General features: G+C 60.0%; 4 protein-coding genes across 4 annotated transcripts in view; 1 reads left to right on the top strand and 3 right to left on the bottom strand.

Moving 5' to 3' along the window:
* Window positions 1–6,873, bottom strand: part of CD5 (CD5 molecule) — an 11,344-nt gene extending 4,471 nt beyond the window's left edge. Inside the window, exons 1-2 of the mRNA XM_026045634.1 lie at window positions 6,762–6,873; window positions 59–151 (exon numbers count right to left, since the gene is read on the bottom strand). Of these exons, the coding sequence (XP_025901419.1) occupies window positions 59–151; window positions 6,762–6,873 (205 nt within the window). The remainder of the gene's footprint in view (window positions 1–58; window positions 152–6,761) is intronic.
* Window positions 6,874–6,932: 59 nt separating this feature from the next.
* On the bottom strand, window positions 6,933–18,383 carry CD6 (CD6 molecule). The gene is made up of 12 exons (XM_026045633.1): window positions 18,329–18,383; window positions 10,937–11,008; window positions 9,896–10,642; window positions 9,398–9,697; window positions 9,095–9,163; window positions 8,730–8,867; window positions 8,437–8,574; window positions 8,099–8,206; window positions 7,907–7,981; window positions 7,556–7,747; window positions 7,222–7,328; window positions 6,933–7,103 (listed from the first exon to the last, which is right to left on the bottom strand). Exons 1-12 carry the CDS (start codon window positions 18,381–18,383, stop codon window positions 6,933–6,935), a joined length of 2,172 nt encoding a protein of 723 aa, XP_025901418.1.
* A 1,138-nt stretch (window positions 18,384–19,521) lies between these two features.
* On the top strand, window positions 19,522–23,262 carry SLC15A3 (solute carrier family 15 member 3). The gene is made up of 8 exons (XM_026045632.1): window positions 19,522–20,277; window positions 20,767–21,050; window positions 21,128–21,293; window positions 21,888–21,983; window positions 22,101–22,269; window positions 22,352–22,510; window positions 22,684–22,842; window positions 23,077–23,262. The coding sequence occupies exons 1-8, from the start codon at window positions 19,522–19,524 to the stop codon at window positions 23,223–23,225; spliced, it is 1,938 nt and encodes a 645-aa protein (XP_025901417.1). The 3' UTR covers window positions 23,226–23,262.
* A 1,634-nt stretch (window positions 23,263–24,896) lies between these two features.
* TMEM132A (transmembrane protein 132A) overlaps window positions 24,897–25,108 on the bottom strand; it is a 4,933-nt gene continuing 4,721 nt past the window's right edge. The window contains exon 9 of the mRNA XM_026045630.1: window positions 24,897–25,080. Within this exon, the coding sequence (XP_025901415.1) occupies window positions 24,897–25,080 (184 nt within the window). The remainder of the gene's footprint in view (window positions 25,081–25,108) is intronic.

Below are 25,108 nucleotides of genomic sequence, written 5' to 3'. Positions count from 1 at the left end.
GGCCCGCAGCCCAGGCGGCGGCAGGCGGCGGCCGCCAAGCCCGCCGGCGCGTCCCTGCCGTCCCAGCACACGCCGCTCCACCGGCCGAGCCACTGCACCTCCAGCAGCCCCGAGCAGCGGCAGCCGGTGCCCGTGAGCCGCAGCGCYGGCTCTGTGGGCACAGCGCGGGGGTCAGGGGCTTTCCTCCCGGCCGCCAGCGCCGTGCMCGCCACCAAGGAGCTCCCACGGCCCCCCGCGCGCTCTGAAATGGCAGCCGGGGCCGCGCGCAAAATGGCGGCGGGGGGAGATGGCGCCGCTGGGAGCGCGGGCTGCTCCGTGTCTGCATGGGGCTCCGCAGGGCCGGCCCCGGGTCCGCACTCACCTGCAGGGCCTGCAGCATCTTCGGTGCAGCTGCCGAGGGCTGCGGAGGAGGGAGACGTGAGTTGTGGTCCTGCCCCCGGCACCCATGGCACCTCGGGTGTGGGAGGCAGCCCATGCGAAGGGAGACGCAGAGGCAAAGAAACCCCCCAGACCAGTGTGTCCCGAGCCTTCTGGTGACGTTAGCCTGGCTTCAAGGGATTTGGAGTCCTTCTCGCATTAAGCATACAGCCCTAGCACCGTGTGAGAGCCTTCTTGCTGGCTGCATCCTCGCTGGGATGAAGCCTGCAGCTCACGGGGAGCAACACTTGCCAAGGAAGCAGTCGGGGACCCCGGGGAACCCGCACAGGCTCCCTATGGCCCGACGCCTGCCTTGGGAGCCCTTGTGCTGGGTGCCCGTGGCCAGGGTTGGTGCACGGAGCCCCAGCAGGTCTCCAGGGGCTGGGGGACACCACTGCCTGGGGGCTCCTGGCTGACAGAAGCTATTTCTGCACCACCTTCGCACGTCCCCATGAAATGTCCGCGGGCCTCTGCATGTTGCTTGGTTCCTCATTGCTCTCCAGGGAAAGTGGGCTGCTAAGAGCCAGGAATCCTGGCCTCTCACTCGCTTAACATACTGGAGTTTCTGCATTATGCATCCACCCTCTTCACCCCCAACACCAATGCCCTCTGTCACAAAAGAGCATTTTCTGACTGTTGTGGGGAAACTGCTCTCGCCTTCTCCTCCTCACACCTTTAATTTAAAAARATACATCTAAACGGCTTCGTGTGGCTTGGCCATACTGCTTCCTGCCAGGCTGACTGCACGGCAGCCCTATCTGACAGCATCATCCCTGTGGCACCAAGTGCCCGCCAAGCTCCGATGCACGCCAGGTAGGACCAAGCACCCGTGGGTACCTTCGCCCAGGGCTGTCGCTGCTTATTTCAGCCGGGCAGGTTGCAGCACCTGTGATGGCAACCACTTTTGTTTAAACTTGGCTTGCCTGGCCCGCGCGCTCCATCTCTGGGGCTGGCTCAGGAGGTGGTCTCATCTCTGACAAAGGAGATGGTGTGACCCCCATGAGCAGAGGCTCCTGGGCTCGCGTGGCAAGCGGCCCCGGCCCAGGGGACATTTGTGCTGGGAGAAACACGGCRCGGTTGTGGCAGCCCGAGGAGGCAACTGCTTTGGAAGGAGGCRTTAATGCATGAGCTCCTGTGTCTGCAGATGGAGAGCGGAAAGCCCTCGAGTAGCTGGGCGATAATGCAGTGCTGGGCCAGTAATGACCGTCCTGGGAGAGGAGAGGATGACCAGGAGTTTTGAGGGCCAGGACGCACATGGCCCTGGCTGCAGCAGCCCTTGGGTTCACTTGCTTGGCTCCTGCACTGCAGCCGGGCAGAACCTCATGCCTTTGTGCTGCTTTGTTGGTTCCGAGCCCCTCTGTGCCCTAAGCCTTCTTACAAAGCCATCCCAAACCTCTCTTCCCTAGAGGGATGGATTGAGGAGGCTGGTGGCATGGGATCCAGCCTGTTTCTATGGAAAAGGACTTGGGCACAGATCTAGCCCAGCGCGCGGTGCCCGAGCTGGACGTTGCGTTGAGCCCAGCACAACCCGCTAGCCCCCCAAAAGGGTGCCGCCCACCCAGGGTACTCACCCCACGTCCCCATGGCAAGCAGCAGCCCCAGCGTGGGGTGCTGGGCTGCCATTGGCACCGTCGGCYGCCTCCTCTTGCACCCCGGCGCGGAGCAGGAGGGTGCTCGGGGTGCTGACGCCTCTGCTACCCAGCCTGGGGAAGGGCGGTGAGGGGGGGGACTGGGAGGTACAGTCTGTTTTTCCTCCCTCTGTGGTTTCTGCGTCACTCTGCACTTGTTTGAAGTCTAAACCCATCAGCCTCTTGCCAGACCCTGCAGAATATGAGTGATGAGGAGAAAGAGACCCAGGCGGCTTGGTCCTGACCCCCATGCCCATCCCCATTCTCATCTCCATTTCCATCCCATCGCCATCATCATTCCCACACCCATCYCCATGCCATTTCATCTCCATTCCCATGCCCACCTCCATCCCTGTCTCCATCTATCCCCCTCCCTGTGCTCATCCCAACACACACCAAAGGTTTCTGCACGGTCAGACCACGCAGCAAGCTGCCTTCACCGAGGGAAAACCTCACGTCCAGCCTTGACTATGGTCATCGATGAACTGTTTCAGCGCTAGCCCATGCTGCCAGCAGAGCTGACACTAGATTTCAGTGGAGAAAAACAGTGGTTGCCGTTGAACTCGGCGCCTGTGGCCTTCAGGGTCTGCCTGGACTGGTTTGCCACCTGGGGAGACCTGAGGTTGCTCTGACATAACTCCAGAAATAGCCTCCCCGCTTGAGCCACAGCTTCCCCTTGCCCTCACCAGCTTGCTTTCTCTCTCCCCCGTCTATATTTCCGCCTATATTTGCTGCGGTTGCCGGTCGAGGTGCGCAGCCTTGGTGCTCTGGGGCAGGAAACCTGCAGCAGCCAGCGCCGCGGGACCCCCCGGCCCCACCGCTGCCGGAGAGCGGAGGTGCCCGTCGATTACGCCCTAATTAATCCTTCCGAATCCAGGTCATGCATGCTAATGAAGGCGGCGGTTTTCCATCGGCCTGCGGGTGTTTCTGCGGCGCGGGGGGTGTCTCACGTGTGCCTGGGTGCCGGGCTGCTTGCCRTGCCCGCAGGGCTGTTCCATGAGGTCTCAGCAAATCCCTCCCTCCGGCTCCCGTTCTCTCTTGGACCTCATGCTAAGGAGAAGTGTCTGCTCCGTGCCCCTTCCCTGTGAGCCCCAGCATCCTGCCCGGATCCTCGGCTGTGCTGCCGAGCACCCAGCACCCGCTTCCTCCACCTCCCCRCGCCGGCCCCGGCTCTTCTGGGAGTTTCCTGCCCCAAAACCAGTGCCGGCCTGAAGATTTTCCATGACTCAAGAGGAAGTTTGCCGGGGCAGTGGGGGGGCAGTGGTGCTGGGGGAGGATGGGCACACATGCTTGGGGAGGAGGGCACAGATGCCCAGGAGAGCTGCAGAGATGACCAGAGAAGGTGGCAGAGATGGCCGGAGAAGGTGGCAGAGATGGCCCAAGAAGGTGGCAGAGTTGCTCCATGCCAGCACATGCCAGGGAGCTTTCTCTGGGGCTGGGGACCCTCTCCTAAGCTGTATCACACCCAGGGTCCGCTCACTCCTGCTGAAGAGGGTCAAGGTCCCTGCAAGGCAGGGCATGAAGGTGGCACCAGGGGAGAGCGGGTGGGCCGAGGAGGGCTGGTTGATCCCCACTCTTGTTTCTCTCCCCTCTGCTGAGTTGTGATGAYAGAGAGGCACGTACATGCTGCTCTCCACGGGGCTCTTCCCATGCTGCCCACTAGCATTTACCACTAGAGTGAAACAATGATTTTGTCTTGACGAAAAAGAACATTTCCTGCAAAATTTTCCCTCCATGAAGTCACGTTGCCTTTCCTCCATGATCTCCATGCTGCAGAATGCCCCAGCGTCTGCCCTGGCTTGTGCTCTTGTGTGATTTTAGCCTCTCTKATCCCTGTTTTCAGCCAGGTTTTATCACCCACGCAGCCTCCTGGAAATTGGCTGGAAAACGATCCGCCTTGAGCAGCGCTGGGGCTGCCGCGGGAGGGACGTGTTGGGAGCAGCGGGGCCTCCTCCTCGCGCCCGGCCAGCGGCCACGCTGGGAAATCCCTGTGGAGACGAGCCTGTCACGCAATGTCTGCACTAGTTGCACCACTAACTCATCCAGCCCTGTGACATGGCCATGAGAATCCCAGATCTCCCCCCCAGGGTGCCTGAATCCCATTGGATTTCTGGATGGCAACTGGTCAGGTCTCCCCTTGGAGAGGAGTTTGGATCTAGAGTTTAGACCCTCTTCAAGGCACTACAGGCACGTCCTGCAAAGCGCCTGCGATGCAATCGGCTCGCTCCTTCATCTGGGCACGAGAGCATCATGCTTGTGTTGTGGCAGAGGATGATGATGGTTATAAAGTCTTTCCAGAGGGGTTGAGGACGGGGGGAGTGGTTGGAGGCACTAATGCGCTCCCTGCCTGGGAGAAGCTTCCACTTGAGATGGATGCTAAATCCGAACCAGCTTGCTGGCTGTTACYGGGGCTTTATTATCCTGATGCTCATGGAGGTGATTTTCCTCAGCACTTGCCATTCAACACGCAAGTGCCTAAATACCTGCACTGCGGGTGGGAACAGCAGCAATTTGCAGCAATTTGCAGCAATTGCAGATAAACGTTTGGCCAGCAGTCATGGCTGGGGATGATCCCTCTGCCCCTTCGCCCTGGAGCCTCCGGGAATGGAGCACTCCAGGGATGGAGCACTCCGGGTACGGAGCACTCCGGGGATGGAGCACTCCAGGAATGGAGTGCTCTACGGATGGAGCACTCCGGGTATGGAGCACTCCAGGAATGGAGTGCTCTAGGGATGGAGCACTCCAGGGATGGAGCACTCCAGGAATGGAGCACTCCGGGAATGGAGCACTCCAGGGATGGAGCACTCCAGGAATGGAGCACTCCAGGGATGGAGCACTCCTGGGATGGAGCACTCTGGGGATGGAGCACTCCGGGTATGGAGCACTCCGGGAATGGAGCACTCCAGGGATGGAGCACTCCAGGGATGGAGCACTCCGGGTATGGAGCACTCCGGGAATGGAGCACTCCAGGGATGGAGCACTCCAGACATGGAGCACTCCGGGAATGGAGCACTCGGCAAGGGAGCATAGCTCCCGGGTCCCCCATGCTGAGGATGCTGGTGGAAGGACTGTGCCGGGGACAGGCCAGTGCAGCCGCTCCCTGGATGTGCTGGCGCCGGCGTGACGCTGACAAGCACCCCTGCAGATTCCCGAGGGCGCTTGGACACCTTCTTGCCCGCGCCGACGTCCCTCCCGCTCGTGGCTCTCGCGAGCCCGGCTGCGCGCTGGTGCACGAGCAACGCAGCCGCCCCATGGGCAGCCCGTGCCCGCGGCCCCTGGCGCTCGCAGCCAGCCGTTGCCTCGCGCTCGTCTCTTTTGTCTTGCCCCCGCTTTGTCTGGGAGCTGCACGCCGCTTTGTTGCTATTTCGGCGCTTCCTCCATTCTTGCGGCAAGCGGAGCGGCCCTTTTGTTCTGGGGCTGTAAACAGCTGAAGGATGTGGCAAGGGGGCCAATTTTCCACTGATGCAGCTTTCAAGCTGCCGCGGCGAGGGAGGTCCCCCCGGGCCCGGCAGCACCGCCTCGCCAGGAGCAGGGCTGCGGCGGGAGGAAGCTCTCCCTGCGGGAGGGCAACGCGGAGCCGCAGATGGGCTGATAGGAGCCGCGGCGGGGAGGCAGCTCCGGCGGGAGGCTTTCCAGTGGAAAGAGCCGCGTGGGGCGCTGGGGCGCCCTGGGCTTCGCTGCACGGCAAAGCGCTCCAAGGAGCCCGTGGGGCGCCCGGGCGCAGGGGAAGGAGGGGGCCACGGGCCACAAGAGCTGGGTGCCCACGTCGCAGAGGTGACTGCAAAGGACGGGAGGGAGGAGGCAGGACAAGACAGGGGCTGGAGGCTGTGCCATGGGCTGGGTCCTGGCTGCCGGCATCCCCTGAGTGCCCTGGTGAGGGCTGACGGGCCCGCGTGTCCCCAGGAGCAGCGCCTGGGACGTGGAGGACCATGTTGTGGCAGGGAACAGGAAGGCACAAGGTGAGCCCTGGCTCCAGTRCTGCAGAGCCCCTGGGTGTCACAGGGATGGCGAGGGGACTGCCACACCAWTCCCTGCCATCCCACATCCCTGTCACCCTGCATCCCTGTGGCCTGATGCCCTCTGTGCTCGGGCAGGCTAGGGAACAGGACGTCTGGCTGGTCCCACCATGCCCATGCCCAACCAGGGGACCTCCTGCCACGGGCATCTGGCCCTGGSTAGGGGAAACCACATTGCCCAGCAGCCATGGCGTGGTGCACGGCAGGGAGAAAGCCCCTCTGCCCACCCTGCAGCCCGGAGCCCACCACCTGCCTCCAAGAGCTCTTGGAGAAGGCACTGCTCGAGGAGCAGGGGCCACATGCCCAGTCTGCACCCRCTACTGGGCTCCCCGCTGCAGCTTGCAGCACACACTCCTGCAACAGGGACAGGAACCAAGGGGCACAGGAGTAGAGGAAGGTGCCTGGGGAACCAGCCTTGCTCTGGGAATCGCTAGCCACCAACCCGGCCACTCGTGGCCACAGGACACGGCAACCCGCTTGAGCTGCCCGCTGGGAAAAGCTTTTAATGGCTGCACGGAGCGCGGCAGAGCCCTGCCTCCCGCTCGCCTGCTCCAACGGCCCTGTCCTAGCCAGGCGTGCGCTTAGGCCTGGTGTCCCCGCTGCCTCTCCCCACAGCACACGCAACGTGCCCAGCGAGGATGCCCGGAGGGGATGGCCACAATGAGATGCCACGTGGTCCCATCCAGGAGACTCTGCCCACCTGGATGCTCCACAGTATTGGGCATCTGCAAGAAGGTCTGGGCCACAAGGGACCGGTTCCTGGGGCTGCTTCTCCCAGCAGCAGGTTGGTGGCTCTGTCTGTCTGCCCACATGTTGGCGTGGACCAGGGCTTTTTGTTTTTTATTCAGATGCAGATGCTAGTCCTGTGCCATTAGCAGCTGGGCACCCCTTCCCTGGGGCTGGATGGAGGGCACGGGCAGCCCAGAGGAGGCCAGTTGCCAGCCTCAGTAGGCAGAGACCTGGATGTCATCGTAGTCGCTGCCCTCCGAGGTGTCAGAGTCCTGCGCAYGTGCCCCGGAGCGGCAGGAGGGAGCCGGCCAACCTGCAAGGGAGCCAGGAGAGGCTGGGCGGGGGGCTGCGGTTGCAGGAGGAGTCTCCGTGCGCGATGCAGCGGGGGCAGAGGTGCCCTGCAGCCCTGCTCCCGGCTCCTCTGCCAGCACAGCGTCCTCACCGGAGCCCGCGGATGCGGTGCTGGMAGCCTCTGCCCCCTGCACGTTCTCGTACCACTCCCCGGACGAGGTGCTGGAGCTGTCAGCGGGATTCGGCTCTGCGGGAGAAACAGGCACTCAGGGATGGGAGAGCTTTGGCACAGGGGCAGGCGTGTGGGGCATTCCCAGGGAAGCTGMGGAGATCAGGAGCTTTTACTGGCCTCTTCCATCCCAGCTGCCATCTCCAGGCTCTCACCACTGCCTGGGGTCTCGCCAGCCCTATTCCCCTCCCTGGGGGTGTCCCCATCCCCATRCCCGGGTCAGCATGGCTCGGCCCCTGCCTCACCTGCGGGGGGGTACTCAGCGCTGCTGAGCACGGCGGGTGCTGCGTTCGGGTGGGTGCCCTCCTCGGGGGGCTGCGGGCAGGCCCAGGGGCACGGCGGGGGCGCGCTGCCGTTGCAGTAGGGCTCTGCGGAGCTGGAGGAGCCGGAGGAGCTGCTCGCTGTCTCGCAGGGCTGGGGGAGCAGCACGGCGCGCTCTGCATGGCACAGCGCAGCATCAGCCTCCGGGCCACTGCCTGCCCAGAGCTGTCCCTGCTCTGCAGGACACGCACACGGACGGTGTGCCTCCACAAGGCAGAGGAGCAGCCTCACTGAGTCCCTCCCCACCCCAGGGCAACCCCCAGGGCCCTCTGTACCCTCYGCAGGGACCAGCACGTCCTGGCTCGGCATCAGTGGGAGCAATTGGTCGCCTGGCTGGCGTCGCAGGGAGTCTGCACAAGAGAGGAACGGCGGCGTGTCAGCTCCGGCACGGGGGCAAAGGGGGCTGGATTGGGGCATCTCCATGCCCAGGGTATGGTGATGCCCAAGGTGCCCGGGGGCACGCTCACTGTAGAAGGTGGAGAGGGCCACAGGCGGCTTGCTGCTGAAGTCATAGTGTTCATAGTCCGAGTCGGAGTCAGAGTCCTTGGCTGCCAGGAGGGGTGCGAGCGGCTGGTCTGCAGGGCAAGACCCCAGTGGCCAGGCTGTCACCACCTGGGATCTCCTGCCCCGGGGCCCTTAAGCCTGAGCCCAGCTCCTGACCACCACCGGCTGAGGAAACTCGTCAAAGAGGAGCCCTTCAGCTTGTGGTGGGACTGTCTTGTGATGCCAGTGAGGGCAAAAACAGGCCAGGGTCTGGGCTTTGTCCYGGTGCCTCCTGGAGACACGAGGCATGGGAGCAACCTGCTGGTCCTACCTTGTCCTTTTTGGGGACTGGTGGGCATCTGCCTGTAGTCGTTGTAGACTGCAGAGGGCACATCAAGGCCCTGGGCACTGTGGGTCACCAGAACTGGCCCAGAGAGCGATGGAGAGGACACAGYGTGTGCTGCAAAGACAAAGACGTCCCTTCTCAGCTGGCCTCGGGTCCCAGTGAGCCCAGCTCCTGTGGCTGGGATGAGCACGGGTGACCCCGACTGGGACCACAGTATCGCCTCCTTTGCGGGCAGACCCTTCCGCACATGCCTCCGGAGGGCTCCTTACCMTTCATCTTCCTCATCCTCAGCAGGGTGGTGATGAAAGCCAGAGTGATAACCAGGAGCAACGCGCCCAGAACCACGCACAGGATGAGGAGYGGCATGTGCAGCGGGATCTGGGCTCTCTCACTCAAGGAGCCCCCAGCTGGCACAGGCGTGCGGGTGGTGAGACAGAGAACAGACGCACCTCGTGACACCTGGAACTCCCCTTTCCCTCCCTGCCCTCCCCCAAGGTCAGCAGCAAATAGGCGAGCCAGATGCCACTTGCAGGCCAGTGCTGCCACACATCTCTCCCTGGGCAGAGATGGCCAGGGGCCAGGACTGAGGCTCTGAGGAAACAAGGACAGGGCTGCCTCTGCCCTGCAGACTCACAGTTCAGGGGTGTCACACTGCTCGTGTTCGGAGTTTCCGTTGTGGCCAGCATCTCTAAGCCCAGGGAGCCTGGAAGGACAGTGGATAGACRGGGAGGCAGGAATTAGCCAGGGCAGAAAAAGCAGAATTGCAACTTATTTGTACAGGGGAATCCACAGCCACAAGCATGCACAGCTACATGCTCATCTCCATGGCCAACTTCAGAGCAGGGAAGCGCTGCCCTCCAGGCAAAGCTGGAGACACGCAGGCAAGCTGGCTATGACTCCAGCTCCTGCGCCTGGGCTGCAGAAGGCTGTCACGTACCATTGCAGACGACACCAGCTGCCCGGGACTGGTGACAAGGAGCTGACTTGTTGTAGGTCCACTTGCAGTGGGCCAGCGACGGCTGCAGCCCCGTGCACTCATAAAGCATCTTGCCGGGCAGCGTGTGGTCGAAGGAGGGCCGCTCRAGGGGCGCCCCGCAGCCCAGCATGTGGCACAGCACGCTGGCCTCCATCTCGTACCACGTGCTGTCGCACACCGTGCTCCACGTGCCCCTGAAGAAGACCTCGACGCGGCCGGCACAGCCATCCCGGCCTCCGGAGAGCCGCCACTGCTGGTGCTCTGCGGAGAAGAGCTCAGGGACCAGCAGGAACGCACACACCTGCATCCCACAAGCATAAGCGCTTCCTGCCCGCGGGATTTGCCTCTTCTCGGGGGAAACTAAACCCTGTTGAGCCTCTCCCGTGCAGGGCATTGTCCTTGGGACACGGGAGAAGGCTGCTCCAGAGGGCAGAGCGCAGCGGGGCGCACGGGACTCACCCGAGCACACCACGCCGGCGTCCTCCTTGTGGCTGCAGTCGTGCTCCCGGGCGGCGGGGCAGTCCCACAGGTGGTCCTCGTGCCCGGCGCAGGCCACGTCGTCGCGGAGGATGAGCCCCGCGCCGCGGCCGAAGGCGGCGCCGTGCCGCGCGCGCAGCGCCCAGCCGCACTGCAGCTGCCGGCACACCACGCCGGCGTCGGCGACGTCCCAGCCGTCGTCGCACACCGTGCCCCACCTGCCCGCCTGCTCCAGCTCCACGCGGCCCTCGCAGCGGCTCTTCCCGCCGGCCAGCCGCAGCCTGTGGGGACCTGGCACACACACACGGGTGGCACTGACCTGCGGGAGAGCTTGGCCCGTGGGCTGGGCCACCTCCAGGGCACGGCTCTCACCTGTGCAGGCAGCTCGAGCCAGCCCTGCCCTGCAGCAGTGCGGCGCGGTGGCCAGCTTCAGCAYGCAGGGTCCCCTCTGCCAGCCGCTGCAGTTGGCCACCGTGGCCACGCAGTCGCTGTGCACCGTGGAGAGGGCTCCCGGGATGACGGGGGATGGCCCCATGGCAGGAGCATCCGCCGCGGCGGCCTCCTCCTCGGCATCTCCGCAGTGCAGGCGCTTGCAGAGAGCGTGGGCCGTGGCCGGGCTCCAGGACTCGCGGCACACGGGTGCCCAGCGGCCCTCGTGCAGGGCCTGCACCGTTCCTTCGCAGGGACCGCTGCCGTTGGCCAGGCGCAGCGCGGCCGTGCCAAGGAGGCCTGCGTGGGCCACAGCCGGGTGTGAGCATGCAGGAAGGCACTCCTCTCTGGTCGTGATGGCAGTGATGCCCCCGGGCCACCCATGTGCACGCTGGGGACCCACAAGCCCTCCCACCTCCATGCTTCCTTCCTTGTGCACCAAGACACGCTGCGTGTGCTTGGACACTCCCCAGGCTGGCCTCCAAGGAGAGGAGCCCCAGAAATGCAAGCTCCTCTGTCTCAAGGRCTTCCACCTACTCCCACCTGGGACAGCAGGTAGTGAGCAGGCATTTTCCTGGCCCCTCCTGCCCTCACCTGACTCCACAGAGGCATTTCCAGTGATTCTGCTCTTCAGGCTGGCAGGAGGCTCCATTGGCTTCGCTTGGGCTGGAACAAGGAAGGAACAGACATGGCATGGAGTGAAATTTTGCAGGACTGAGAGCCTGCCTCTCAACCCGCACCAGTGTGTGCACCAGAATGTGCATCACGGCACAGGGCAGTTCCCCAAGCTTTCTGAGGTGCTCTATTAATGCTCAAGAGAAGCAGGCTCAGAGCGAATCCTCCTCCAACCTGCTGCGATGGGTGCAGGATGGATGGATGCACTGATGGAAGTATATGAATGTCTAGAGTGAAGCTGAGAACAGGCAATGGGAACAACAAAGTCAGAAGCACTAGATAGGTCCGTGGCTATTGAGAGCCAGCCTGAGAGCTGCAGAAAGTCCAAGCCCTACCGAACTGCACCTGCTTGTCCCATATGCGAATTTGGCCTTGCACGTGGGCCAAGCTAGCGCTCAACACAAGGCCAAGAGCCAGTCTGAGGACCTGTTTCCTGGCTCTGGCTGTCTCCCTTTCCTTACCCAGAGCTCTTATCTGTGCAAGGCCCTTGCCAAGAGAAGAACTCAGTTTGGCATCCCCTGGCCAGCTATACGAGTTATGCCGGTTCACCTCTGCTGAGAAACTGGCTGGGCAGGATCAATTAGACCATCTGCTGGAGGAACCTGCAGTTTTCTTTCCTTCTCACTCACAGTTGCAGAGCCTCAGCCCTGTAGCTGATAGAAAAAGATCCCCGTTGACCCCCAGCTTCTGTGTCTGCCAGGCCTGGCTGCCAGCCCTGGCACCTGGCTGACAACAGGGAGAGGTTTGGGAGTGCAGAGGAGCCCAGCAGCAAAGCCCTCCTCCACACGTGCAGTCAGGCATCTGCAGGTGGGCTCACACGGACAGGAACCAAAGGAAATCCCTCCCAGCAGTTATTTGCTCTGTCTTCAGCTCTGCTGCTCCATGTTACCCCAAAGAGCACTACTATCTGGCCGTGGTTATGTTAAAACCTTCTACCATGCATCAACAGGCCTGTCTTGAAGATTTCCACCACCACTTCCTTTACTCTGGGCGTCTGAGCAATCTCGTGGCCCCTCTCTGTTGCCCTTCTCTGTAGTTCTGTTGCCCTTCTCTGTAGTTTTTTCTTCCCGCCCTCTGACTTTGTAAAACTTGGGAAACGAAGCCAAAGGGAAGCGTTTGGCTTGCTGAACAGTTTTGACAGGGCAAACCACCGAGTATTTTTGGACGGAGAAAAGCAAAGCCAACGTTGCCTTGCACACAGATGACAGGTCGGAGGGATGCAGATCTGTTCTCATGCGGGCGTGCAAATATCTGAGCCCCGCTGGCTCCCACACAGGGGAGCACGGGCAGAAGCGGAGCCGGGATCTTGCTTCCCATCTGCTCTGGCACGTCATTTGGGAGCATTGCTGCAGCACGGCTGGAAACTCTCCCACCGCACGTACAAACAAGCCGGGCTTGCTCAAAACCAGATTTTAAACCAACAGCAGCAGCAACCTGGCCCAACCAAACCTTAAAAACAGTGAGTCAGGTCTCAGCTCAAATCATGAAACTGGGTTAGAAGAGGCGGGTTTTAGGAGATAGTTCTTTCGATTTGATTTCTGGTCTATAGCTCAGAAAAACGAAGTCATTTTCGTCAAAATTTTCTTGAGAGCTCAGAAATTTGGCTTCCCTTTCTCGACAAGGAGCTCACGAAACACCATGACTCAAGGGGCAGGTGCTTCCAATGAAGGAAGATGTCCCACCAGCTGCCGTGAGATGCGTGGTAAAACCCTGCCACTGCAGCCAGGCCACGTTGCCTTCCCGCTCATGAAAACAGCTCATCCAAGGCAAGACCTAGGACTTCGGGTCCCCTTCTGGAGTCATTGCTGATCCCAAGCGGCCAAGGCACCATGAAGGTGGAGATCGGCCCGGCTGGTGGGTCTCACGTGCTGCTCTTCTACCCTTACTGAGCTCCTGCACACACAGCCCTGCATGTGCCCGTGAAAGGGAGCCCTGGCACTTTTCCAGAAGGAGACTAGGACCTGGGAAGAGGCTGCAGAGGGACAGCAAGTCTGTCAGGAGATGGAGCCAGCTTGTGGGGTCAACTCAAGTGCTGGCCTGAGAAGGGGGAACTGTAGCATCAGAGAGCAGCTCCAGGGACCTACGAGAGGGGAAAACTCACCACTAACTCAACCCTAACCTGGTGCTCGCGCTCATGTAATTCCCTTTCACTGCAAAAACTCATCCCCGGAGTTCACGCTGCTCAGAGAAATCCTCCACCATTTTTTTTTTCTACGATTCCTGCTAAATCCAGGGCACAGAGCTCTCTCTGAGGAAAACCATGGGAAAAGCCACATCACTGGAGCTGGTCCCGCCAGCCCTGTGTGCCCGATGAGGTGGGACATGCCCTGCGGCCACCGGCCTCCCCTCTGCACGCCCTCCGAGCACCGAGAGGTGACGGACAAAATGGCGCCGAGCACCACAAGATGGAGGCCGCGCAGCGCGCACAGCGGGAGGCACCATGGCAAGCGCCTGGGCTGCTTCCCCAGCTCAAGTGCTTGGGCACAAGTGCTTCGCACCCCTGAAATTAAATCTCCAGGTTCATGTATTGGCCCTCCCAGCTAAAAAAATGACTCTGAAGGTAGGATGGGAGGGATGTGGCTGGAGGGCCAATTCCTGGAGCAGAAACATGGGTTTTAAAAGATCCGTTTGCAGCATTAATGGAAGCGGAATCTCACTTTGAAGGTAGAAACACTGGGAAGCTGTTCCCAGGTGGGAAAATCCTGCAGCAAAGCAGCATCGTGGGTCTGAGCCATCTCTGCTCGCCGCCCTGCCTCCCGGCACGCTGCCCTTGGCTGCCGCCAATGGAAAACCCTCAGCATTCCCAGCTCCAGAGCCGCCGACAGAAAGCCCTCGGCATTTCCACCTCCAGAGCCGCCGGGCTTTCATGCCGAGGGTTCCTCCGTGCAGAGAAGCAGTTAGCACCCAAATACACGGCGTCCCCGCTGCCGGGATGAGACTCGGCGCTCCTTCCTGCCCTGCTCAGCCCTGGGCTCAGCACAAGGCTCTCTCCCTCATCCCCAGACGCCAGCGAGCTGATTCCACCGTGGAATAGATGTCCCTGTCACAGCAGTTTAGCTGTAGACGAAACACTTTCATCTCGCCCCGGCTCGCTGGCGGGTTGTGCCCTAAGGGCATGGTATCGTTTCGGTCGCGTCTCTCTGATTCTCTCTTCCCTGTCTTGCTGTCCCTTTTCTCTCTCTTCCTTTCAATTTAACCGACATCAACAGCCCATTTCAGCAAGAGCTTTAACAGGGAGCTGACAGCCCCGCTGAGCTGCATGCTGGGCTCTGATGTTTATCACCAGAAAAAAGAAATACATGGCCTGAATTTTCCATTCGGCTCCTCCTGGGCAGAGCATGTACACTGAAGGATAAGGCTAGGTGTCTTTGCTGTGATTGCAGATGAAATCCTGCTGTTATTTATTCCCCTGATAGCACAGCATGTGGTGCAGGGCTGCTTGCTCAGCCCATGGAAACAGTATGGGCAGTGTGGAGAGCTTCTTCTTCCAGCCTCGGTGATGAGGCCGGTGCACCCCAAATAAGTTGGAGCAGAGCTGGAGCCAGTGATGGACTTGGGACCAGAGACAGACCTCGCACCATTCCCTTCTCTGCTGAAGGCCTCACCCTGTGTTCCTCTGGGCTCACATGGCTGAGGTGCTGGACCAGGGGGGCCCATGCTTGGTGAGCTGGTCCTGTCCTGACACCCCTTTCACCAACACATCTGCAACGGGAGCTCACAGCAACCAGCTAGGCAGGAGCAGCCATCTCACATACGGCTCTGTGAATCTTGCCTCAGTCGCTCCCCAGTCCACGGCAGAGACTGCTAGAGCTTGGCCAGCCCTCAAGGAAGCCCCATCAAGATGCATGAGGAGGTCACTTAAAAAAATTCCATGGCAAATTGGTTGAATGAAAAGAAATGTGTGCCAAGTGCCCTGGGTTTCATATACCGCTTGTGTTCCTGCTCTGTGCTCACGTCGTGCCAAATAGCTTTGAGCTACTGATCCAAAAGAGGCTCCTGATCGCGACGCGCATCACAGGGCCGGCGCTGGATACACAGGTCAAGGAGAAGAGGACTCTCTTCCACCCCAGCCTCCTCACTAGCCACTGCCTGGGTGGATGTGCAAAGTGCCAGCAACCACGGACATCTCCTGGCGAACAGCAAATCCTCCCCCACAGCACAACACGTTAGGCGTTAGCCCCTCGTGTCTGTAAGTATGCCAGGGGCAACCTATGACAATAAGCACTGCTACTGTAAAATCAACTTTGCTGTTGTCGGGGCCTCCACATGCAKCCTAACGACAGTAGTTATTCTCCACTTGCTTTAAAGAAGAGCCGCTTAAAATGGGGTGTATGGAAACAGGGGAGGCTAGGCACTACAGAGAAAATAATCAAAAGGATTATCAAAAGGCTGTGGGTTAGCAACCTCATGTTACACTCTAAAGCACTTTGAATCCTGCTTTTACTTTTGTTCATCAATTGCTGCATGATATATCAATTTATTCGACCTGCTTGTGCGGGRTTTACATCAGATTGCCTTTGTCTGCAGCAGACATCCCACGGTGCTGGGACAGAGTAGGCTTCCCATAAAAGCAAATATGGTCAGTACATTTTTTTTTTTTTCTGTAGAACAATAATCCCACCAAAAAATAATAATTAAAAAAAAAACCATGAGATTGCCTATAGATTTTTAGGAATGATTCGTTGCTGGTCATCTGGGCATGGCTCAATATCCACAGTTTGCTGATCAATTCACTGGAGAATTCACTGCGTGGTTAGCATATGATGAGATTTCAGAACTAAACCTCCGAGCCGACTCCAGCCACAATTCCTCTGGCTGCTGCTTTTTCCTCTGGCTGCTGCTTTTTGCCTGAACGGTCTCCAGTTTTCTTATTAAAAAAAAAAAAAAAAAGATAAAAGGGATGGAAAAATAGGCCCCGAAAGGCACCTGGGGAGCGTGATGGGCTTGCAAAGCAGAAACAGGACAGGCATAGCGGGAAAGAGCCACTGCTCTTGTGTCCTGCTGCTTGAGAGARCAGCCGGGACTGGCCGGAGAGGGAGGACGGGGGAACCTTCAAGCTCACCCCATACGGCCACTCTTCCATTCCTAACCTAGGCTGCTTTAGCAGGGGCCCAAGGCAGTTGATTCACAGCCCCGAGCAGCCCTGTTGGTAGGTCCAGCGCAGCTGTGTGACYTGCCCCAGCCCCCTAGAAATGTTCGGGTTTGAATGTGGGGAGAAAGGAGGCAGTGCTGGTGTCCCTCCGTGCACACCACGCCAATGGTGGGCGTGTGAGAAGATCCCGGGGGTTTCCTAGGATATGGAAGCTTGTTCCCCTCAGAAAACAAAACTGAGACTGCACATAGCGCTCCCTAAGGTCACGTTGGCAGCCTTCCTCCTTTCCACTCTTCCTCCCTGACCATTGAAGTGATGCAAACAGAAGTAAAAGTGTTGTGCCCCAAAACATACCCAAACCAGCATGAGCAAGAAAGCAGCAGCAGCAGAACAACAACAACAAGAAAAGCAGAAGCATGGGAGATGACGATAATTCATTAATTCATCAGTAATGACAGCAGCCGCAGGATTAGCTGTTGTTTCTGTCAGCCATCTTAGGTGTGAACACGCAAAGCTGAGCGGGGGAGATGGCACCGTCCCCAGAAAACTTGCTGCTCAGACACAGGGATGACAAAATGATCAGCGATGACGGGAGCTGGAGAAAAGGCACAAAAACCCTAGTGCCTAGGAGTGGTGCCTAGTGCCACCACTCGTGGTGGGGACGCGAGCCCCAGGGGAACCGGCTCGTTCGTTCACGCCGTAGGAAGCAGCGCCGGGAGGGGGTTCCTCCACATGCTGAGGGGCCAGGGGTCGGAGCGTATCAGGGGTTGCCTGCGAGCCCATCTATTAATTACGGCAATTAGCCACCTCTGAGGGTGATTTCAGATCAACGCCCAAGGCAGATGATGTGCTGTGTCTGTTGGGAACCTTCCTTTTCCGCACTGTGGAGACTTACAGAGGATTTGGGCTAGGTGCCTAAAATTTGCTGAGGACCACATTTCTATTAGGTGYTTAAACCAAATTATCCTGCGACAATACCAACACCAGCACTGGATTGTCCAAGGCTGACATTAGCGAAGCGCTTTGCCTCCATTTTGTGTCAGCAGAAAGGCTTTTCTGTTTATTGTGGCCTTCCATTAATTCACAGTTGTCTGCAAAGATCTCATTACGAGGGAAAAGAAGCAGGGAGACCCCCCCAAGCCCATTAACTCATTGACAGTTCTCCACTGCTTCGCCCTTGCGTGGCTGTCTACAGGAAGGCTTTGTTGCTCGGCCCAGGTCTGCTGCAGGCACCAAGGAGGATGGGACACTCATGGGGGAGATCTCCCCTAAGAGATTTCTTAGGAGCACATCCGCAGCCGTGTGTTCTCTTTGGAGARCTGGTCTCTGGCCCTCTGTGCTCTGCTGTCACCCATCTTCCCATGGTGATCTGCGTGACAGGGCTCTGCAGTGAGCACCATCACCCCCGTCATGAATCCCTCTGGTGACTCCTTCTCCATCCCAGCTCTGCTTCCAGGTCTAAGGCTGGGCTGGGAGGGAGAGCAAGAGAACTTCCTTTTGGGGGACAAGTGTTTTCTTTGGTGGTGTCTCGGGGCATCTTGGCCTGGTCATCCCTTCCGGCAGGAAGGCAGATATATTTACAGTAACTAATGGTCAAAAGAGCTGCCTATATGGAGTAGAGGGCTTGGGCTGTCCTCCACAACACAGGAAGAGTTGGAGAGTGGGACAGTTCATCTCAGGGTCCCTCAGATTTGTCCCTTGTGCCCTTATCTCACAATGGCTGTTTGAAGTTTTGCTTGAGATAGATGAGACCCAGAGCATGGGAAGGGCCTCCATCTCCCACCTTGGGAGACACTTATCCTAAAAATCCTTTTGTAGGTCCCCAACCCAGTAACACCCAAAATGGGAATCCCTTTTGCTCATTCTGAACAAGCAGTAAGAAGGCGTGTGAAGGAGAGGTGGAGATCACTCCAGCCCCATGCTGTGCCTAGCATCTCAGGGTGGAAATAAGCCCAGTTTCTCTTGCTCAGCACTGAATTTGAATCAACCCCAATAACACGCACCCTGTTTGCAGAAACAGCTTCAAGACAGTTGCCAGTACCCTATGTCCAGGAAGACACTGGCCCAGAATGGGGTGAAGCAGAAGGTGCCCAGCTCCAAGACAGAATATCAAATATCTTAGCTTGAATTTCATAGTATGACAGTTTGCGCTTGGGGTTTCCTCATGAAGAGATGAGAGGGAAGGAAATGAGAGGGACAGAGTGATGAAGGTGGCGTACCTTGTCTGGGCGCTGAGAAGAAGAGAGCTGCCAGGAGCATGTAGAGCACCTCCATCCTTCTCACAGACTGCCGAGCGGTCCCATCACGGGCTTGGGAGACACGGGGTCAGACAACACAGTCCTCCCATCACCTTTCTCGGTGAAGACATGGGTTTGGTGCAGCTCTGTGCGCTTTCTCTCTCTTTGCCTCGCTCTCCTTTTCTGTCTTGTGGTTGAGGTCTCCAGGAAGCCAGCTCAGCACCTTGGGGGTGGAGGGAGAGAAGTGAGCAGAAGAGAGCAGTTGACGGGGTGGCTCCATCCTGCCAAGTGCAGCAAACACCCAAGCCATTCATTGGAGGGAAGTTGCACCCCTGAACACTGAAGTGAGGTAGATGAGGGTGGTCTTTGCTCAGGGCCCACGGCACATGCCTGCTGCATCCCTGCAAGTGACAGCACAGCCTTGGGGAGCCGTGAGGACCTTGTGGGCTCACACCCAGTGGTGCTCAGCCCCACGGGGATGCAGAGCTTGCTGGGGCCAAGAGTTGCAYCTCCTGGTGTCCCACCAGGCCCTGAACTGAGGCCCACCTGGGGGTCTCCCATGGGGCTCATGGCCATGCCTAAGCTGTTTGGTTTCCACAGGGAGATGGTGGAAGTGGGYGCTGGTGCAGAGAGCCCGGGGGCAGCTCCGACAGTGCCACAGGCACCCTGAGAGCCGGAGCAGGAGGCTCTTGGGGAGCAAACCCCACGCTCAATCTCCTCGTGCTGCCGCCACCTCCGAGCAGCCATCCTGCCTTGCCCAGAGATCAAGGGAGGGCACCTGCCAGCGCAGCCCTGCTGCCCTCTGGAGGCTGGGGTGCCCTTCTGTGCCCTGCGACAGGCCTGGGGCTTGTCCCAGGGGGGACCCAAACCTCCGTGCAGGCACCTGCTGGGCGCGAGGCGAGGGGGAGGGAAGGGAGCGCCCCACTGCTTGCTGTGATGACCCGGGCCTGGGTTTTGGGGTCCAGTAGGGTGTATCTCTCCTCCTCCCTCCCTCCTTTCCTCAACTGCCCAGGAATGGCGCAGGAATGCCAACCGTGGAGTGACCGGAGACCAACAGCCCAACRCAGGGAAGGGAGCGTGGGACACGGAGGCTGGGAGGCTGCAACCCCGGGAAAGAAGCCACGCGGGCTCACGGGGCCRGGGATTTTCCCTTTCGAGCCACGAGTTGTCATATGATGTCTCTGCTCACCAGAGAAAGCAGAAGCAGGAACCGGGGAGGGGAGGGGATAGCGCCCGGCGACGGAAGAGGCTGGAGCAAACTYGCCCGGCAGGGAAGGGAGCCCGCGTCCGAGCAAGCTGAGCGAGGCCGGGGCCGCCAGCCGGGCCGTAAGGGGACGGATGCAGCGGTGAACGGCGAGCGCGAGCCGAGGAAGGCCATGGCTCCYGCAGGTCGCCGCGCGGAGCGGAGGCCCTTGCTGGCCACGAGCGGCGCCCGGGATGGGTCGCCGCTCGAGGGGCGCTGGGCAGCGTGCGTGGCCGTGCTGGTGGTGGAGGGCCTGGAGCGGGCGGCTTTCTTCAGCGTCACGGCCAACCTGGTGCTCTACCTCAACAGCAGCACCTTCAACTGGGGCGGCACCCAGGCGTCCCGTGCCTCCCTCGTCTTCCTGGGCGCCTCCTACCTGCTCTCGCCCGTGGGCGGCTGGCTGGCCGATGTCTACCTGGGCCGCTACGGCACCGTGGCGCTGAGCTTCGTGCTGTACCTCCTGGCGGCGTGCCTGCTGCCCACCGCGGCCTCGGCCGATGGGCGCCTCTCCCTGTGCGGGCAGATGCCCTCCTACTCCGTCCAAAACTGCTCCATGGAGCACACCGAGACGTGCCCGGGGTATCCCCAGTACCAGTACTGTGCTCCCGTGGTCTACTCCGGCCTGCTGCTCTTGGCGCTGGGTGTGAGCTCCACCAGGGCCAACCTCACTCCCTTTGGCGCTGACCAGGTAAGCCGAGCATGTTCTGCTCTTTGGGTCCTCCTCARAAAGCTCCTCTAGCCCTGGGTACTTGCCATGTGCTGGTGTGCAATAGATAGATATGCCAGTTTTTGTTCCTCTACTGAAAAGCCAAAGAGACAGTGTCCTCACWACCGGGGAAGAGAGACTGTGGGAAGGAGCAGACATGCTGGTTCCCAGCATGGTTTCATCACCACAGACCACCGGCAAATTCTTTGAGATCCTTGGYGGAACCTTGCTGGGGAAAGTGGGGCATGGGAAAGGGCAGAAAGCTGGCAGGTAAGGGGTGAAGAGAGGCAGGAGATGGTGAGAGGAGGCTGTGGGGAGCAGTAGAGCACAGCTGAGATGTGGGAGGGTGGTAGGACAGGGGATGAGATGGAAATCTTGCGTTCAGACTGAGGATTGGCTCTATCCAAGCACTGCTGACACTGAGCTGGTTGTGGGGCACCTTTCTCCACACTGCTTCTCTCACACTGGCAGGTGACTGACCGGGGTGAGGACACCACGCGGCGCTTCTTCAACTGGTTCTATTGGAGCATCAACATCGGCGCTGTCTTCGCTCTCCTGGTGGTGGCCTTCATCCAGCAGAACATCAGCTTTCTCGTCGGCTACCTCATCCCTGTTGCCTGCCTGGGCTTAGCTCTCCTCATCTTCCTCCTGGCCACCCCCACCTTTGTTACCAAGCCCCCCACGGGCAGCCAAGTCTCTGTCATGATCAAACTAGCTTTGCAGAGCTGTGGTTGTACCTGGCTGGCGGGAAAMAGGTGAGACAGGGCTTGGGGTCTGCTGGGAGCTGAGCCATGCCATGCCCGACCCTTCTCACACTGTCCTTTCCCCCGAGGCTGAATCCTCACCGGTCACACACGGGGGCTAGGGAGTCTTTCCCCAGTAGCAGACCACAGCCCCAGGCTCCATCTTATGAAGAAGACCTTGCCAACTTTCGGGTGATGGCCAAGATCCTTCCTGTGATGCTGACTTTCATCCCATACTGGATGGTCTACTTCCAGGTAAGGTGTAATTGGTGGCCAGGCACTTGGGTAGCCTAGGCAAGGGGCAAGATGGAACGAAAATCCTGGTCTCAGCTAGTCTCTCCAGAGAGGCTGGGTGGAGACACAGAGTTCCCCCAGACAAGTGAGGCTGTAGCTCTGAGAACTGATGGACCTCAGATCAGGGTTAATGGTGTGAGTGCTTTGCAGGCAGGCRTCTGCCAGGACGTTCGTGGATAGGCAGGACTCAGTTGTTGCTGAGAGGGACAGCCTGTGGGAACATCCTGAAGGGAGCGGAGGATCTGGCTGCTCAGGGGTATCTTGATCCAGGAGGAACGTGGTGCTGGGTATGTGGGTGGTTCCAAGACATGAGTTTGGGTTGGGACACCGGGCCACATGTCAACTAATACCCAGAGCTGCACACTCAGCTCTGCTGGAAGCTTTTAGAGTTCCCACCTTTTCAAGCAGTCTTGGGGCAATTTAGTCCAGCAAGGAGCACGCTTCATGCTGCCGGGAGGGAGGAGTGCGGGCAGACAGGGTGGTGGATCTGTTCAGCAACTGGGTTATCTCCCTTCACCGCTGAGACAGCAGAGCCACCCTCACCGTGTCTTTTAGATGCAGTCCACCTATTACCTGCAGGGCCTGCACCTCCGCATCCCCAGCATCTTCCAGCACAGCCAGACACGTGTCAGCGCTACCCAAAACTACATGGTAAGAGAGAGGGCTCGGAGCTCACGGACCTGCTGAGCGGGGTCGGGTCAGAAACCAGGGGCATCCCCAGGGACGCTGAGCTCCAACTGCCGGCTCCGGACCTGTCTCTGCCTGCAGTTCCCAGATGCCTGGCTCCTCCTGGCCAACGTGGTGGTCCTGCTGGCTTTGGTGCCCCTGAAAGACCGTGTCATTGACCCGTTCTTGGTACGGTGGAAGCTGCTGCCATCGGCGCTCAAGCGAATGGCCCTGGGCATGTTCTTCGGCCTCGCCTCCGTCCTCGCAGCAGGTAAGGCCCCAGCCTGAGCGAACAGGGATGTGAGTCTGCCCCGGGCAGACATTCCCTCCGTCCTCACCACCCTTGTGCCCAGGTGTCCTGGAGAGGGAGCGCCTGCAGTAYGTGCATCACAACCGGACTGTCTCACAGCGCATCGGCAAGGACAGCTACGTGGCCGCCTCGCTGCCCATCTGGTGGCAGATCCCCCAGTACCTGCTCATCGGCGTCAGCGAGCTGTTTGTCAGCATCCCGGGTGAGTGGGGCCGTCCCCTCCGCACCTCACACGGCCCCGGGGCACCCGGCGATGTGCATCCTGCAGACCTCATCCATGGCAAGGTTGCTTGGAGGGAAGATGACAGAGCTCATCGGAGGGTTCCCGGCCTTGTCCTGCYATCAGTACCACGTGCTCTGTCTGCTTTCTCCCAGGCCTTGAGTTTGCCTACTCTGAGGCCCCCAAGTCCATGAAAGGAGCCATCATGGGTCTTTTCTTCTTCATCTCCGGGGTGGGCTCGCTCCTGGGCTCCGGGCTTTTGACCCTCCTCTCGCTGCCTTCGCATGGGTGGATGCACTGCCCRGAGGACTACGGTAAGCACAGGCTGGGAGCCCTGCGGGGATATAACCGGGCCCCATGGGCCAGTGGGATAGTGGTGCTGGGGTGGAGGCCCGAGGTTGGGTCTCGTGCTCTGCATACCTCGGCAAGACCATCTTCTCTGGGTGCTTAGCCCACCTTGGTGGCCAGCAGAGTAATGATGGGGTGCAGCACAGCGCTGGTGTGTCCTTAGGGCTTTCCTAGGCTCTGACTGTCCCTTCTACTCACAGGGAATATTAACAACTGCCACATGGACTATTACTTCTTCCTGCTGGCGGGCATCCAGTTGGTCACCTGCCTCCTCTTCGCTTGGATCTCTGTGCGCTATGGAAAACAGCCACGCCGGCCTGGCGCTTGCCACCTCTGTGAGGAGGACTGACACCATGGGAGGTCACCCAGGCCTTGTCCCCATTCCCACAGCAATTCAGAGACACGCTGCTGGCCCCAGACCCAATAGGGCACGTGGGACAGGTTCCCCAGGCAGCCTCACTGGGATAGGGATTCCTGCTCATCCCCTCTCTGCAGCCCCAGGACCTCCCCTCCATGGGTGTCCAAGGAGCAACAGGAATGGCTTGAGACCAGCTCTGAGAGGGCATTAGATGTGTGGGAGGGCAGAAGGTTTCCTGCAGCCCAGGTTGGTGGTGCAGCCCTGAGTTGGTCCAGCTCGCTGAGAGCCTACAAGAGAAAGGACGATGGAGAGGACTAGAGTGAACATCYGCTTCTGCTCTCCTGGCATGATCCTGTTAGGGAACGGGCGGCCTCTCAGGATCACCAGGACAGCTTGGAGGGGATCCAAGAGGAGTAGAAAGCCACAGCCCATCCGTGAAGAAAGGGGCTGGCATGGGCACGTTCCCTTCCCCTGCTGGATTTCACCAGTRAACCTGTTGCGTAACGGTGTGCTGGGGCAGATGGGTCACCAGTTTTGGGGGAGTAGAGGAGAGCGGAGGGGTGTCCAGCTGCCTGGGGGGCCTGCCTGCCATGGAGACCCAGCACTGGGTGAGACAGGGCAGGGCCACTGCTCCAAGGTGACCGCAGCTGTGCCAGAGCCGGGAGCAGATCCCAATGCCCTCGCCCTGGCTGCCTCTGCTCTCCCCTCCGTCCCGTGCTGAGCCCGATGCGAGCGGCCCCCTCCCAGGCCTTGCTTGCGTCCTCTGCTGTCCCTTCAAGCCCGTGCCGGGCTCCTCCAAGCTCTCCTGCAGGTCCTTCCCTGCCACGGCTTCTCCGGCACAGCTGGAGAACGTCTCGATCCTTTCCCGGCAGGAACAAACATGCCAGGCCACAGGCAGGAGGGAGCGCAGCCTTTTAAAATATTTTATTTTTTTTGTAACAACGTCAGAATTAAAAATCTTCCATAAATAACAGACGCCCCTTGTGGAAGCCCCCTCCCACAATGCTACAGGTATAAAATACCGCTCATACAAAACGGATGCGTGGCCGGGGTGACGGTGGGGATGAGCTCGTTGCCCCAGGCCCTCTCCTTGCTGCAAGGGGACAGGGCTGGGGACGGGGCGGAGGGACACGGGCCGGTCCCCGGGAGCAGACCACAGGACTCATCATCACTATGAACACGACGTCGCAATGAGACCCAAAGCAATAAGGGCACCAAGGCTTCCTCCACGCAATTCCCCCGCCGGGGCAGCTTCCAGGGATGAAGACGCCCTCCAACGCCAAGGCGACCAGCACCAGTGCGGTGGCACTGGAGAAGCTCCCAGCAAGGTGGGCCTGGGGAGCTGGTGTGGACCACGAGAGCGGAAGATGCTCTGCGCCAGGAGGCAACAGCAAGGCGAGCTCGTCCCCAAGGGCCATGCCTTTGCCCTAAAGGGGTCCAGGTCTCTCCAGCGAGCCTGGTGGTGCAGGGCTCCCGCCACCGCGCTGGCCAGGGAGGGGATGGCGAGGAGGCCCCTGCCACGAGCAGGGAGCGCGGGACAGAAACGCGTGTCCCCACGGAGGAAGCAGAGGTGCGGGGAGGAGGAGGTTGGTCCCTTATTGGTTTGCCTGGCCCCGTATGAGCCAGGGCAGGGGGCGGGGGGCTGGCGGCGGGCCCCCCGCATCAGGAGCTGCCGCGGATCCTCTCCATGTAGCTCCTGAGCTCCTCGGGGTCCCGGAGGCCCATGTCCTCGCACACCCAGCGGATGTCGTCCTCGCTGGCCACCAGGATGGACTGCACGTTGGGCGCGGGCGGCGGCTCCTCGGGCGCCGGCGGCGGCGCGAAGGTGACGAACTCCACGCGCTTCCTGCGGCCGCCCCCCGGCGCCGCCGCGT

Source organism: Nothoprocta perdicaria, unplaced genomic scaffold (assembly GCF_003342845.1).
Source record: "Nothoprocta perdicaria isolate Ctin4 unplaced genomic scaffold, notPer1 scaffold_405, whole genome shotgun sequence".
In the NCBI taxonomy this organism is placed as follows: Eukaryota; Metazoa; Chordata; class Aves; order Tinamiformes; family Tinamidae; genus Nothoprocta; species Nothoprocta perdicaria.
This window is presented reverse-complemented; position numbering and strand designations above follow the sequence as displayed.